Below are 15,008 nucleotides of genomic sequence, written 5' to 3' on the forward strand. Positions count from 1 at the left end.
AGTGTATTAAATATACTTGACTGTTCATCATCAGAGTCCTTGATGAAGTCATGCATTAGGGACGTCTCGTCCCGGGTCTGGAGCATTTAAAACAACCTGGCCTGGTTAATTCTCCATCATTCTTTGAACTAAAATTAGACTAATGAGCGCTTGTGTCATGGATGTCTCAATGGTTGAAACTGAGATGAAATGATCCGCGACAGCAGCCATATGTCCTGTGCTAAGTAACTGTCGTTGGTGGGTTTCCTGCTATTGATGCTGTCCACGTGTGTGTGGAAGTGCTTGGGGAAGTCAGAGCAGAGAGGAGAGAGAGAGAGAGAGAGAGAGAGAGAGAGAGAGTAAGAGAGAGAGAGGAGGAGGAGGAGGTAGTAGAGGGGTGGCTAGTGAACAAGTGGCCAGAAAGGAAGGAAGCTGTAGTGATATTCTTCTCTGGACCGTCTCCCTGACAGCAGCGAGTTGTCTTATAACAGTAGGTGGCGCAGACGGTGGATCTTGTCCTGGTAAAGGGATTACAAATCTGCGGCATCGACTCTACACCGACTGCATCGCAAGCCCCTTGTAAATAAAGTGAGTGACTTTTTGACTCTATTATTTTCACTGTGACTCACAAATTTCATTCATTAATAATACATTACATTATAGTTGAATTACAACCGAAATTAAGTTCATTTGTGGGACAAACTCGGTTGAAAAGACCCAACGGATGGTGAGCATCAAATTTTGTGTTTTGGATGCCAGTGTGACGATATAGACTTTACATTTGTTTATGTTCCTGAGACCCCAATGCTGTATGTTGAAAAATTATAATGGTCATTTTGAAATTAACCTTTTAACCTTTATTTTTCCTTTAATATGTTTCAATTAAAACGTATCCTGTCTGTTTGTAAACAAAAGAGTAGTCTAAGTAGTCATGCAGAAAAATGACTGTATTACTATATAATACCATTGTTTCTGTTTGAGGTCAGTTTGACCACTTCAAAAACACATAAAGAGAAAAAGACAATAAAATAAATCAAAGTAAACTGCTAGGAATGTACTGCTACTGTGTGTCAGGGTTAATATTGTTGACTAAAACTATATAAAATGATTTAGCTAAAGTTAAAATAGTATAAAAAAAATTTTTAGATGATGAACATAAACTTAAACTAAAGAAGAAATTAAGAAAACCAAGAAATGTTGCATTCAAAATAAGCTGTAAGGTCTAACTAAAACTAAAACTGAAATAAATATAAAGCTAAATAGAAATATAAAAAATGACAAAAGCACAACAAAATTACTAAAACCTAAAGTAAAATAAAAATGAAATCTGAAAATATACAAATAAAATTTAATTCAAAATATTAATAAATACTATAAAATGACACATGGGCACAACAAAATTAAAATAATATTCAAAGTAAAATTAAAATGAAAACTCAAAATATTAATCAATACTATACATATAATACTATAATATAATGACTAAATAATACTGCTGTGTGCATAGCAGTCATAACTTAGCTTAGCATGTGAAAATTCACTGCACTTGTTTTATATCTGGGGTATATGAGTCCCCAAACATAAATAATGTTTTATATATATATATATATATATATATACAGTCAAACCAAAAATTATTCAGACACTAGATACCATTTTTTATATTTTTTTTACTAGTGGGTGCAGGACGCTATAGTTCATTTATGTAAGTGAGGATAGCAAATAAAGTAAATGTGAAATATTATACCCAAAAATTCTTCATACAGTGGACTACCAGTATCATTGATGAAAATTTGGAACCAAAAATTATTAAAAATATTATATATTATATATATATGATTTTATTAATCATTTCTCATCAAAAGTAATCAAAAATTACCAGATTGAATGTTTAGGTTTTTGAGCTATTGAAATGTCTATGGAACAGGAGGGTTAACTATCTCAACCAACTAGACTAGTTTGGTCAACCAACTTCACTAGAAAGACTATGCTGGTGGATCATCTTTACCTGTGTAGTTTTGTTGGAGACACTTTAAAAACAAACCCATGTTTGTTTCGGTCAAATATGGACAAACCCAAATGATGGGTTTTAAAATGTAATTTAAACCAATGGTTCGGTTTGTCCATATTTGACCTAAACATGGGTTGAAACAACCCAGCATTTTTAGAGTGTAGCTTGGCTTTGTTTTTGCACCTGGTAGACCAGCACCAAAGCATCATGAACCAGCATAAACCAGCCTGGAACATCATGGAAATTCAAGAGGGTCTTTTCAACAGGGAACCAGAAAAATCTGAAGTCTCCTATTCCAGCTTAATTTCACAGATGCAGAGAGATTTCAAATAGTTGAGAACACTTGATGAAGCAGATGAAGCATTCTTCTCTCTGTCTCCTCCAAATGAGCCTTTCAATTATCTGGGGTGCTTGTGTGCTTGTCTTGTGTTAATGTGACTACTCCATCACGAATATACTGATAAATTGTTCGTGCCATCTTGCATCTGTGAGTAAATGCACAGATTCCCTTTGGGAAAGGATTATATTGTCCTACGGGGTCTTTTGAAGAAGATGTAATTTTAGGCAATAACAAATGTTCCTTTATCTATTATGCAGTGAGGAAGTCTGAAGTCTGGGTCTGCAGTTGAGAATAAATTACAATTACAGGACCAGACTCAGACTCTCAACAGTTCTGTTTGTTATGGTAATTCTGAAATGAAAGCAAACCTTACATAATGTTATTAGTTTATAGTAGCATAGTTTAATGGCCACTTAATGTGCACTGTGTTTATATATCCAAGATAAGATTATTAACAGAGACTTTAAAGTTAAATATTTTGCTAAATACATATTTTTCTCTATTTGTATTGAGACAGATATTGCAAACTGTTGATCAAAGTAAAGACCGCATTTGATAGCACTGTGCGTGGAACTGTCAAAACCATTTACAGTGTCCAAATATCCAAACATTTATGCTCTTAAAAAGCCATCTGCATTTTATTATTATTATTATTTCTTATTATTATTTTGTTTTTGCATTTTATATGCCTACGTATAAACATGTATATCCAAAGATTGTAAGGTGACATGGCTTATATGGCTGTATGTGCTGTTATGAGATACCAGTACCACTGTGTTGTGTTATTGTAAAAAAAAAAAAATATATATATATATATATATATATAATAAAATTTTAATGGTTTAAAAAAAAAAAAAAAAAAAAAAAAAACATTTGCATAAGGCTGAAAATAAGTGGTGTAATTTTGGATAGCTGGCTGTAACTCTGATTTTTCTGCTGCATTTTTTCATTTGAAATTTAATCCAGGCTGAAGTATTTCGAGTCCAGACCGGTCACATAGACCTCATTAAAATCACTGAGTTTCTGTCTCATTACAAAATTTATGTAGTCTTCATTGTGATTAAAATATGCACATTTGACTCTGGTGAATTATATTTGAGAAGGGCATAGTTCATCTATGTAGGAATTGAAAGAAAAAAAAAAGTCAGATAAGTCTGATATGTCCTGATTGGTCTCTGAAAGTCAGTGTTTTCCCATACCTAATTTTAGTTCTCATAAGATGCTTTTTGCGTATGATTTGTTTACCAAATTAATTTGGATTAATACAGATCCTATATTTAAATATCTACATATTTGTTTCAAATATATAGTAAGTGTGGCTAGTAATGGGTATTTTAAATAGCATGGGATATTAGATTTATCTTTACACATCATTATTCATTACACATCATTATTCATAATATACATGATACGATGGCATATTAATCTAAAATTACTAAAATAATGAGATTCTTTTTTCTTTTGACACCCATTAACTCTGTGTCAGTGAAAAATGATCACAGTTCGCTTCCTTGGACAGTTTATCTCTTCAAAATCACAATACATTATAATGTATCATCAAAATCAGTTATGAACATAATGTTATGTAGTCCGGTTAGCCTCTGCTCCTGAGAAGAAAATCTACTTAGACCGTATCTATTCCTATGAAGCAGTTGTACAGTTCGTCTCGTCTTTTTGCTGTTTAATAATTGTGAGTTTAGCGCATGGGTCTGACAGCTCAGGGTGCTTCAATGCATCTGTTTAAGACATTGCTTTACATTTTAATAAGCTAGACACTCAATCCTTAAGGTGAATCAGTTAAAAACTTATGAGAGCTGCCATCAGTGCAAAAGCAGATATTTAACATAATATTTTCATTAAAGGGTTAGATCACCCAAAAATGTCAATTCTGTCTTTACTCACCCTCATGTCGTTCCACACCTGTAAGACCTTCGTTCATCTTCGGAACGCAAATTAAGATATTTTTGATAAAATCCGATGGCTTCAGATGCCCAGAAAGGTACATATATTTACAAAGATATATTTAAAACAGTTCATGTGACTACAGTGGTTCAATCTTAATGTTATGAAGCGACGAGAATTTTTTCTGTGCACCAAAAAACCCCAAAATAACGACTTTATTCAACAATATCAAGTGATGGGCGATTTCAAAACATTGCTTCATGAAGCTTCAAAGCTTTACGAATCTTTTGTTTAGAATCAGTGGTTCGGAGCGTGTATCAAACTGCACCCCCAGTGGTAAACCATTGAAGATTAATAAAGCTTCAAAGCTTCATGAAGCAGTGTTTTGAAATCGCCCATCACTAGATATTGTTGAATAAAGTCGTTATTTTGTTTTTCTGGCGCACAAAAAGTATTCTTGTCGCTTCATAACATTAAGGTTGAACCACTGTATTCACATGAACTGTTTTAAATATGTCTTTAGTAGCTTTCTGGGCATCTGAAAGTGTAAATTATCTTGCTGTCAATGCAGACCTCACTGAGCCATCAGATTTCATCAAAAATATCTTAATTTGTGTTCCGAAGATGAACGAAGGTCTTACGGGTGTGGAACGACATGAGGGTGAGTAATTAATGACAGAAATTTCATTTTTGGGTGAACTAACCCTTTAAGAAGGAAAGTCATCCAGGTTTGGAATGAGCTGAGGGTGAGTAAATAATGACAGAATTAAATTTTTTAGGGTGAACTATCCTTTTAATAGTCAATGAAACATGTAATGCCACAAAAAAAAAAAAAAAAAAAAAAAAGATATTTTGTTCTTCAGATATCATTTTCCTTCTTTCTCTCTCCCTCGATCAGGTGTCAAAGTGGTGGTGTCATTGGTGGAATAAATAAATCATGCTTACGGACTGGAGGAGACCAGATTGCACTGGATCGAACACGTGTACAGAGCAAAGTGTGCAAAAGAAAAAAAAGAAGCACAATCCCTAAGGAGAGACTCTTGGCTTTGGTGCAATGGATTACACAAGTCCAGGCAGTCTCCATAGCTGAGAGACTGCCCTGAAAATGGAGGTCTTCTACCCTGGCTGCATCTCTGGATTTCTGGATGGCGTCTACCAAACCTTGAGCGTCCACTTGTAAAACACCAATTGTCATCAGAATGCAAATGCAGCCTAAATGAAGGATCCTCTCTACAAAGTGAACTGGACACTGACACAAATGAAGTATGTAGCACTATTCACAGCATCTAAAACAGAGACTTGGCCAGTATGGAAGAGCAGACTACCACTGTGATTCCGATTTACTTGAATGGCACTGAGCAGTTCAATGCTTCATTTGAATTCAACCTAACCGATGTAAACGAAAGCATAGACACCTATGAGTTTTACGTCATCGGCCTGTTTCTCTCCTGCCTGTACACCATATTCCTATTCCCCATTGGCTTCATTGGCAACATCCTCATTTTAGTGGTCAACCTCAATCACAGGGACAAGATGACCATCCCTGATCTGTACTTCGTCAACCTGGCCGTGGCGGACCTTATTCTAGTGGCGGATTCGCTCATTGAGGTCTTCAATCTCAACGAGAAGTACTACGACTATGCCGTCCTCTGTACCTTCATGTCACTTTTCCTCCAGGTGAACATGTACAGCAGCATCTTCTTCCTGACATGGATGAGTTTCGACCGCTATGTCGCTCTTGCCAGCTCCATTAGCAGCAGTCCGCTTCGAACTATGCAGCACGCCAAACTCAGCTGTAGCCTCATCTGGATGGCCTCCATCCTGGCGACTCTGCTTCCCTTCACCATCGTGCAGACGCAACACACCGGCGAGGTGCACTTCTGCTTCGCCAATGTCTTGGAGATCCAGTGGCTCGAGGTGACGATTGGATTTCTGGTGCCCTTCTCAATCATTGGCCTGTGCTATTCCCTAATTGTCCGCATCCTCATGCGTGCCCAGAAGCACAAGGGACTGTGGCCGCGCCGGCAGAAGGCCCTGCGCATGATCGTGGTGGTTGTGCTGGTGTTCTTTATTTGCTGGCTGCCCGAGAACGTCTTCATTAGCATCCAGCTGCTCCAGGGCACGGCCGACCCATCGAAACGCAGCGACACCACGCTGTGGCACGACTACCCGTTGACCGGGCACATCGTCAACCTGGCTGCGTTCTCCAACAGCTGCCTGAACCCGATCATTTACAGCTTCCTCGGGGAGACTTTCAGGGACAAGCTAAGACTCTTCATCAAGAGGAAGGCCAGCTGGTCGGTGGTCTACCGCTTCTGTAATCACACTCTGGACTTGCACATCCCTGTCAGGGGTGAGTCCGAAGTGTAGCGCAGGTTTGGAAACCTGCAGTTCCTGAAGTTGTCATCTGCCTTGTCTTGCTTTCCAGAACTTGATCAAGAAGTGACACGGGTTGACGTAACGAACACTGCTTAATGTTTAAGTCAGCTGGGTGAAATAAGGATTATTTAGGGTGAATCACCTGCTGATGAAGTGGATTACAAGACATGGATGCAGAGGTTGGCCTACAGCAGATAAGTGAAATAAATAGAGATGGCATGTCAAAACAAAGACTTTTATAGGACCATATTCTCTGTGAACCCATTCAAAGGTAACAAATAAAGTCATCGAAGTGCCTGCGACCCATTTCCCATTTCATTGTGATATATATTCTCCTGTTCATATATTCATGTTATTGAAACTGATGCAATCAATGACTTGGTGTGTTCTGCTTCAAGACTGAATAAATGCATATTTTGTAGGATTTTTTTTTATTATTATTTATTCCAGAGTTCTTCACTGGGGGATGCTAAAAACGTGAGAAAATCTCGACAATTTCAAGAGTGTATGATTTACTTCCAGGCACTTTTAGGGATTCCATAAACAGTGGTAAACAGTAATGATGTTTGAGAACATGAAGTTTATGTGCAAGGTTTACACGAAAAACATCATTAGGGAAACATTAAATTAAATTCAGTTCAATGCAAACATATTTGGTGGATTACTGCTCATTTGGACAGGTGTTTGGACTCTAAACCCAGATGTTGGATCCTGTTTCCCTGAAGTTGGAGTCAGTGGGCAGGTGGTGTGCAGAACACATTATTCAAGACTTCGGAAGTGCTGCTGTTTACTAGATCCAGAGTTATCCGTTGCATTCCCATTCCTCTAGCTTTCTCATGAGTGCACTCTATCAGCAAAAACACGGACACTTGCAGTAAATCGCTTTGAACTGTGGGAAGTAATTCTACAAAAGTCTAATTCATTTAGAATCAAACTGTTCATTGTCGAGACTGTATGGATACACAGTAAGACTTGAAATGATTTGGTTTCACTGTTTGTCAAGAATGTGTCAGGGTGATTTGAGTATCATTTGAATGAACGCTCTATTTTTGTATACAGAAATGATTATAAAATGATAACAAGAGCGTTGGTCTTGATAACAGGAAGCTGATATTCTCCCCTAGAGAGAGCCCTCTCATGCCCAGGGCTAAAACAATATATGACTCAAATTATTCATAAACATTGTGGCAGTCTGAGGGCTCTTTCCCAAGTAAAACAGAACAAAGATAAACAAATAAAAGGAAAATGAAGATTTCAAAAATAATCCCAAGGTTGGTCTCTTGGGATTTTTATCAGTCCAGTTGAGCAGTAAATCACACATGATGTTTAATCAATACAACGGTCTGGGTGGAGCATGATGTAATGCATTTGAGCCTGAAAGAGCTGATTTCATGAATGGTAGAATATCTCCATTTTCACAATAAAGGGATAGTTCACCCAAAAATTAAAATTACCCCATAATTCATTCACCCTCATGCCACCCTAGGTGTATATGACTATCTTCTTTCAGACGAACACAATCAGAGTTATAAAAAGTTATAATGGGAGTGAATGGTACCCTAGATTTTGAAGCTCAAAAAAGTGCATCCATCCAATATAAAAGTAATCCATACAGCTCCAGTGGGTTAATAAAGGCCTTCTGAAGCGAAGCGATTTTTTAATAAAAATATCCATATTTATAACTTTATAAACTATAATCGCCAGCTTCTGGCAATGGCCGTACATGAGTCTAGTTCCGGTGGAAGAGTGAACTTTGAACCCGATGCATGACTCTTTGACGAACGCGGAAGCACAGAGGATAGAGCAAAACAAAACACCGGTCATGAATTAGAAGTCTAAAATGAGAATTTTTAAAGAGATATGTCAGGTCAGAGGTCACTCTTCTGCCAGAACTCGACTTGTGTTCAACTGTTACCAGAAGCCAGTGATTATAGTTTGTAAAGTTATAAATATGGATATTCATCTTACAAAACCGCTTTGCTTCAGAAGGCCTTTATTAACCTATTGGAGCCGTATGAATTACTTTCATGATGGATGCGCTTTTTTGGGCTTCAAAATCTAGGCACTGGTGTCAAAAGTATTCACACTCATTGCTCAGGTAAAAGTATAGATACTAGGGTTTAAAAAGACTTCTGTAGAAGGTGAAGTATCAACTCAAGCTTTTTACTGAAGTAAAAGTGTAAAAGTACTGGTTTCAAAACTACTTAAAGTATAAAAGTAAAAGTAATGTAAGGAAAAAAATGCCATTAAGGACAAAAGCTTAGGCCGCGCCACAGGGGCCTATTGTGCACTACCCCACCTCCTTCAAAAAACATTTTTCTAAAGGCCATAATGACTATAATGTTATATTAAAATGTTAATGTTGAAAAATTTGGGATGCGATTTATCTGGATAGGTTTTTTTTTTTTTTTTGAACGATGACAAGTCGGAATGAAAACAAGCCGAAATGAAATAGGATATTTTTAAAATGTAAGGAGTAGAAAGTACAGACAATTGCGTGAAAATGTAAGGAGTAGAAGTAAAAAGTCGGCTGAAAATAATTACTCCCGTAAAGTATAGATACCCAAAATTTCTACTTAAGTAAGGTAACAAAGTATTTGTACTTCGTTACTTGACACCTCTGAATCTAGGGTACCATTCAATCCCATTATAAAACTTGGAAGAGCCAGGATATTTTTTAATACAACTCCAATTGTGTTCTTCTGAAAGATTTTCCTTACTAGTTAAGAGTTAAGTTAAGAAAGTTAAGTTAAGAAATCTGTCTGCTACACTATAGAAAGGCGAGGCGATATTGATGCATAATTGATTTATTCCCTTCTTAGATGGAAAATAAGGTTGCAGTACAGTACAATAAAATAAAATATCACTTCCCGTTTATTATCTATGGCAAATGCCACAGGAAATTGACTGGTCTGCACAAACAGCTAATCTAGACCATAAGTTAATATATGGCATAATTAAGTGCCTGCCATATTATGAAAAAGTAGACAACTTTCGTAATTAGACACATTTTGGCCAATAAAAGTGCATGTGTTTATGTTCCTGTTGGCAATGATAGTCTCCTGTCTCCAAGCTGCTGTGATTTGTTTTTTAATTATTATTCTCATTTAATTATAAATGAGGATCTAATGAGAATCATGAGACTAGTGGGAATTATAAAAAAAACTCCAAAGTAACACGACTGGACTAGTAATGGTAATGATATTCAGTGATTTTTGCTCATGTAAATAATAATGTTAAAATCTAAAAAAAAAAAAGTCTTAATGTTCCTAAAAAATAGGAATTTTAATTTAAGTTAAATTTTGCATTGTTTCTTATTTGTATTTGGGGGTGAGATTAGATTCAGAAAATCACTTCCCAGGGTGTCCTGAGGATGACCTTACTGCCATCTTTGCTCTTGGGCCCCCATTTGGGTCACAGACCTTGTTGTATCAGTCAGCTGAGCCATAAACTCACTCTGAATATAAATATTAGATGAAAAACTTACTTTAAAAAATAGTACTAACTATAAGTTACTTTGCAACTACATGTCAACTCTCATTAGAGTATTAGGTTATGGGGTTAGGTGTTAGGGTTCAGGTTAATGGAACAAGTTGGCGTAGTTGAAAAGTTACATATAGTCAGTAGAATGTCTGTTGGGGAGCATCAATATAAAGTGTTAGCAGATATTAAGCAGACAATGTATAAGTTGCAAAGTTACTTATAGTTAGAATGTCTGAAGTGGACCATTGACCAAGTGTTACCCAATTCTTGAAACAAACTAAATTTTTAATGAAAGCTTGAAATATAAAAATGGACCTCATTCAGAATATTAAGAAATACTATAATGAAGTTCCTAAACATAAGTTAGGGAGGAGCGAGCCCATCTAATCTTTCAATCAATAGCCAGAGTATATAAGCAGCTGCTCAACTACTCCACCTTGCCAAACTCCACCTTCATCTTAGATACCTTGGCCTTTGGAATCATATCCTATTTTCAGTCACTGTGGGGGGTATATCAGAGCTCGAGTTGAAGCTGCTTCATTGAGCCCCTCATCAGTGGACAGAAAGCAAGTTTAATCTAATATCTTAAAGATTATATGGGCAAACAAACAAATAAATAAATCTAAAATAACAGCTCAGGAGCTACAGGATGTCATGACAACTCTGATCATGGATAAAGGTGCTTTTTGATCGTACATTGAGAAGTTTTTTTTTTTGACATATAGTTGAGAAAATGCATTTTGAAGCAATACAACTATCAGTCAGAATAATGACTGCATGTTTCCAGCATGTTTCAGTATATGGAGTACTGGGTGCTGATACAGAGTGATCGGTTCATATGGACCAGCGCAACAGAACGTGCAGTTCTGGTTAGTCAGCAAGAAAAAAAGATACAGCCTGGCAAAACCAAGAAATGTTTTTCCAGCTGTGACAGCCCAGCCTGGGAAAAATATGTAAGCATTGTTTGAATAACTATTTATGAATTTGTATGGACATCATCAAAGTATAATTTACTATTATGTGGTTATATATATAAAAAAACCAATCCACACATTAAAACAGAAACTAAAGAGTGACTTGGGAAGCTCAGACAGACCTATAGGGCATGAGTAAGGTTGTGTGCCTCTAACAGAGATTTGAGAATCCATGATGAGAACAGCCTTAGGATGTGAGCATCACAGAAAGATACAGACAAGTGAAATAATGACAGACAAGGCCCATTAGACAAGAGCCAAAATGCAGACCCCCACAGTTGATCCCCTGGGAAAGAGCCAAAGCGAGACATGTTAATTTCGTATCTGTATAAATACAAATAAATAGACACGGGACGACTCCGAGAAAGACAAAGAGCAAGAGGTGAGGGACAGAGACTGTGAGAAGAGTGTGTGTCTGCAGCTGGGACTGGAGCAGGGCTCAGGGTTGAGAGATCTGACGTCATCGCGTCCTATTTGCCTGTGAGATTTCTCTTTTGATGCGGTTAAATGGATCTTTTTATCAGAACTCATGCTGTCTTATGGTTTTCAATGTTTACATGCTTTCTGTGTTCACAAACAATTTATATATTTGGGCACACAAATAGAGTTCTACATATTTGAATCGGACCAAATATTTTTTATATATACAAAAATGCCACAGAAATATTGTGGCTTGGAGGAGAATAAGCTGAAAAGCTTATAAAACACAACAGCATCCAACACCGAAGGGCGACTGCCTTTGTCAGGTAATTAAGGTAGTGAGAATTAATGCATATGCTTAGGGAATATGAGTTTGAATAATAGATCTGATTCACAATTACATTTACATATTATAATCTTCTCTGGAGGAAAAAAAAAAAAAAGGAAGAACAGAGGTAACTTAGGTAACATCAAGAGGATTGCACAAGAGTGTTTCAGTCTAGAAATTTAGCTCTTATAATGAATCAAAATATCATAAGTGAACCTACATAACATGGTATGGGCTAAACCAGAACATTAAGATATTAAAAAAAAAAAAAAAAAAATCATAGAAGCGCAAGCTCATCTCTAACCACGAGAGGGCGCCAACAACGAGCACGTTCAATATACAGTCGACGGACAGTTCGACAACTTGGAAAGAATGAGAAGATAAGTTTGCAAGTGCAGAGTAATGGCATTTTATAATATATTGGCACCTCGGTGTTTTGGATTAGTTAGAAAGAGTGAAATATGTTCAATATCGTTGAGTAACAGCCTCAGTGTAGGCTAAACGTGCGATATCAAAGTCTGTCAGTTTTGACAAAGCTAAGCATACTGTTCAACAAAGTTTATATTCCTAATTAAACACGAGCATACTACATACTAGACACTGCACTGTATACTCCAATTTACACTACTTGAATAATTTTACAGCGTTTTGAGTAGTGTCACAATCGATGTCTGAACCACATTGTAGCTGCAATTTGGCCAGTCGACACATTGTCACTTGTCATTGCTATCAAATTATGTAAATAGCAATACCATCCCTAACAACCAAATATTTGATGACAGCATTGATGAATGCTAAAACGACACGATTCCGCCCTCTTGTGGTGGAAAGAGTCCATGTAGCGTCTACATGCCACAATTACAGGAGTAAAACTTGACTTCAGCTTTCAACTAATAAAAACAAAACTGGCACTGACATAATTAGCCTTCAGTAGCGGTCATTTTAGTATTATTTAATTGTAAGGCTTAAAGTCATGAAAGAATATAAGAGAATAACCACAACAGTTTTGAGGTAGAGTAATTTTATTTACAACCCAATGATCAATGTAAAAGATACGTGATAAATATTTTATGCATGCAACTAAAGCCGCTTCACAATGAGCTCTACAATGGTTAATCTAGACACACTCACTTTAAAAACCTGAGTCTGTAAGGAATGCTTTACAAAATGACTCCAATGTACAAATCCATTGCTTTTAGTTTGAGTGTTTCTCATTAAGTAAAAAAATAAAAATAAAATAAAAACAAAGTAAAATTAAAAATTAGGCCCGCTCTCCTCTGATTCGCCTTGCAAGCTGGATATCCTTGGGCATGATTGTGACTCTCTTGGCGTGAATGGCACACAAGTTAGTGTCCTCAAACAGACCGACAAGGTAGGCCTCACTTGCTTCCTGTAAAGAGACAAGCAAAAGTTAATATAGGATCAATACAAGTACACACGCACGTATGTGTGTGTATATACACACACACAAATATACATACACGTGTGTGTGTGTGTGTGTGTGTGTGTTATATATATATATATTTTAATAAATAAGTCACACACCTGAAGTGCACCAATGGCTGCACTCTGGAACCTCAGGTCAGTTTTGAAGTCTTGTGCGATCTCCCTGACCAGACGCTGAAATGGCAACTTGCGGATGAGCAACTCTGTTGACTTCTGATAACGACGAATCTCTCTCAGAGCAACAGTTCCAGGCCTAAAGGGAGGGAGGGAGGGAGGGAGGGAGGGGAAGATTTACCCATTATAATCAACTGTATTGTATTAATCATGCATGTTCAGTTCAAAACAACAGTCTCTCAATCAGACTCACCTGTATCTATGGGGCTTCTTGACGCCACCGGTAGAGGGCGCGCTCTTTCTAGCGGCTTTAGTCGCCAGTTGTTTTCTTGGCGCCTTTCCTCCAGTGGATTTACGCGCGGTCTGCTTGGTACGAGCCATTGTTTCTCAATCTCTACAATTACAGAAAAAACGAGTATTTAAATACTGAGTTCTTCCTGTTTTAAAATAAAAATCAAACGGTAACTTAAAATGGCGGTCTCATCCGGGTCTTGCGGTTTGCCTTTACCACTTCCGCTCAAGAGCTGCAGCTACTTGATATAAAAATGTCTCATTTTACAAAGATGTAAAACGTTAAGTGCCTACAATATGAGAACTTCAACATAAGCCAGCTAAAAACACGCGTAATTTGCCTTGAACAAAACCAAACGAGCATCACAGATGTACATTTGCATCAGACGACAGGAGCTGCTGTGCTTTCTCTGTAACAGCCGCTCCGGTATCAGCCTCTATCTGCAGCAGGACCCGGTTCACCCCTCTATGTTGCTAATTAAACATCACCCTACCACGAAACTCACTTTCAACCAGGAATACAGCAATTGCATAACGTAGAAAGAGTTGGGAAAAGCGCAGATGCACAGGGGAGATGCAGCATTCCGAACACAACCGGCAACTCGTCTCGAGCTCTTCAGGAACAAGCTGAACAAACCATTGTCCAAAATGGCGGGCAAAAACGTAGATTGACAAACCAGCACAGAATTATCAGATGCCCTTTATACTTCAAAGCCCGCGTAAAATAAGTTTAACGAATCTAAAAACGCCACATAATGATTAAATGAACTGTGTTAAAGGACAGTAACTTAGTGTTTGAAATATTAACCCAAACTAACAAATTAGCCAGCAAATGACTAGTCAATAAGCAAAATAAGAAAATCCAATCAACTCTATAAATGGTGTATGGTTTTGTTTTAACTAAGGGAACTACTATGATTACTGTCTAATGTCAAAATATTTACCAAATAAATTAAACTTTACTCACACGAACCTCGTTAAACCACGATCTGTCTCCCTCGGCGGATCTCTCGTATTTGAAAATAGGAGGATGGGCTCCTATTTATATATTTCTGTGGCTTGCCGCTTAGATACGCCCCCTTTATGACGTTTTCGTTTCTCATTGGTTTAACATAAAACAATCTCCTCCTCTAAGTTGTTTCGCTTTATTTACATCGGCTATACTTTCAGGATCATTTTGAATATGTAATTTGTCCCGCAGCTAAGAATGTAATAATAAAAATTAATTTTGAGTAAAAAAAAAAAAAAAGTTGATTTCCAATTGATAAAATAGGTATTTGAGTAATATGTACTTGAAGTAGGCCATATATATATATATATATATGGAAGTAGGCTACTTAT

At 37.0% G+C, this 15,008-nt stretch overlaps 2 protein-coding genes across 3 annotated transcripts; one reads left to right on the forward strand and one right to left on the reverse strand.

Annotated features, from left to right (window-relative positions):
- The first annotated feature begins 400 nt into the window (after positions 1 to 400).
- Positions 401 to 7,035, forward strand: gper1 (G protein-coupled estrogen receptor 1). Its single transcript, XM_051887900.1, has 2 exons — positions 401 to 567; positions 5,131 to 7,035. Exon 2 carries the CDS (start codon positions 5,541 to 5,543, stop codon positions 6,600 to 6,602), a length of 1,062 nt encoding a protein of 353 aa, XP_051743860.1. The 5' UTR covers positions 401 to 567; positions 5,131 to 5,540; the 3' UTR covers positions 6,603 to 7,035.
- Positions 7,036 to 12,820: 5,785 nt separating this feature from the next.
- On the reverse strand, positions 12,821 to 14,804 carry h3f3a (H3 histone, family 3A). Of its 2 annotated transcripts, none has more exons than XM_051886244.1 (4): positions 14,641 to 14,804; positions 13,630 to 13,770; positions 13,362 to 13,515; positions 12,821 to 13,206 (listed from the first exon to the last, which is right to left on the reverse strand). In XM_051886244.1, exons 2-4 carry the CDS (start codon positions 13,755 to 13,757, stop codon positions 13,078 to 13,080), a joined length of 411 nt encoding a protein of 136 aa, XP_051742204.1. In that variant the 5' UTR covers positions 13,758 to 13,770; positions 14,641 to 14,804; the 3' UTR covers positions 12,821 to 13,077. The 2 variants fall into 2 exon arrangements, with proteins under 2 accessions (XP_051742204.1, XP_051742203.1); XM_051886243.1 differs by having other exon boundaries at positions 14,635 to 14,801.
- Positions 14,805 to 15,008: the final 204 nt, after the last annotated feature.

This window comes from Ctenopharyngodon idella, chromosome 3 (genome assembly GCF_019924925.1).
Source record: "Ctenopharyngodon idella isolate HZGC_01 chromosome 3, HZGC01, whole genome shotgun sequence".
NCBI classification, from domain to species: domain Eukaryota; kingdom Metazoa; phylum Chordata; class Actinopteri; order Cypriniformes; family Xenocyprididae; genus Ctenopharyngodon; species Ctenopharyngodon idella.

Coding starts and splice junctions, on each gene's coding strand:
- h3f3a (XM_051886244.1), bottom strand. CDS start 13,757: ATGGCTCGTACCAAGCAGACCGCGCGTAAATCCACTGGAGGAAAGGCG. Junction 13,516..13,629: donor AAGAAGCCCCATAGATACAG/GTGAGTCTGATT, acceptor CCCTCCCTTTAG/GCCTGGAACTGTTGCTCTGA. Junction 13,207..13,361: donor CAGCCATTGGTGCACTTCAG/GTGTGTGACTTA, acceptor GTCTCTTTACAG/GAAGCAAGTGAGGCCTACCT.
- gper1 (XM_051887900.1), top strand. CDS start 5,541: ATGGAAGAGCAGACTACCACTGTGATTCCGATTTACTTGAATGGCACT.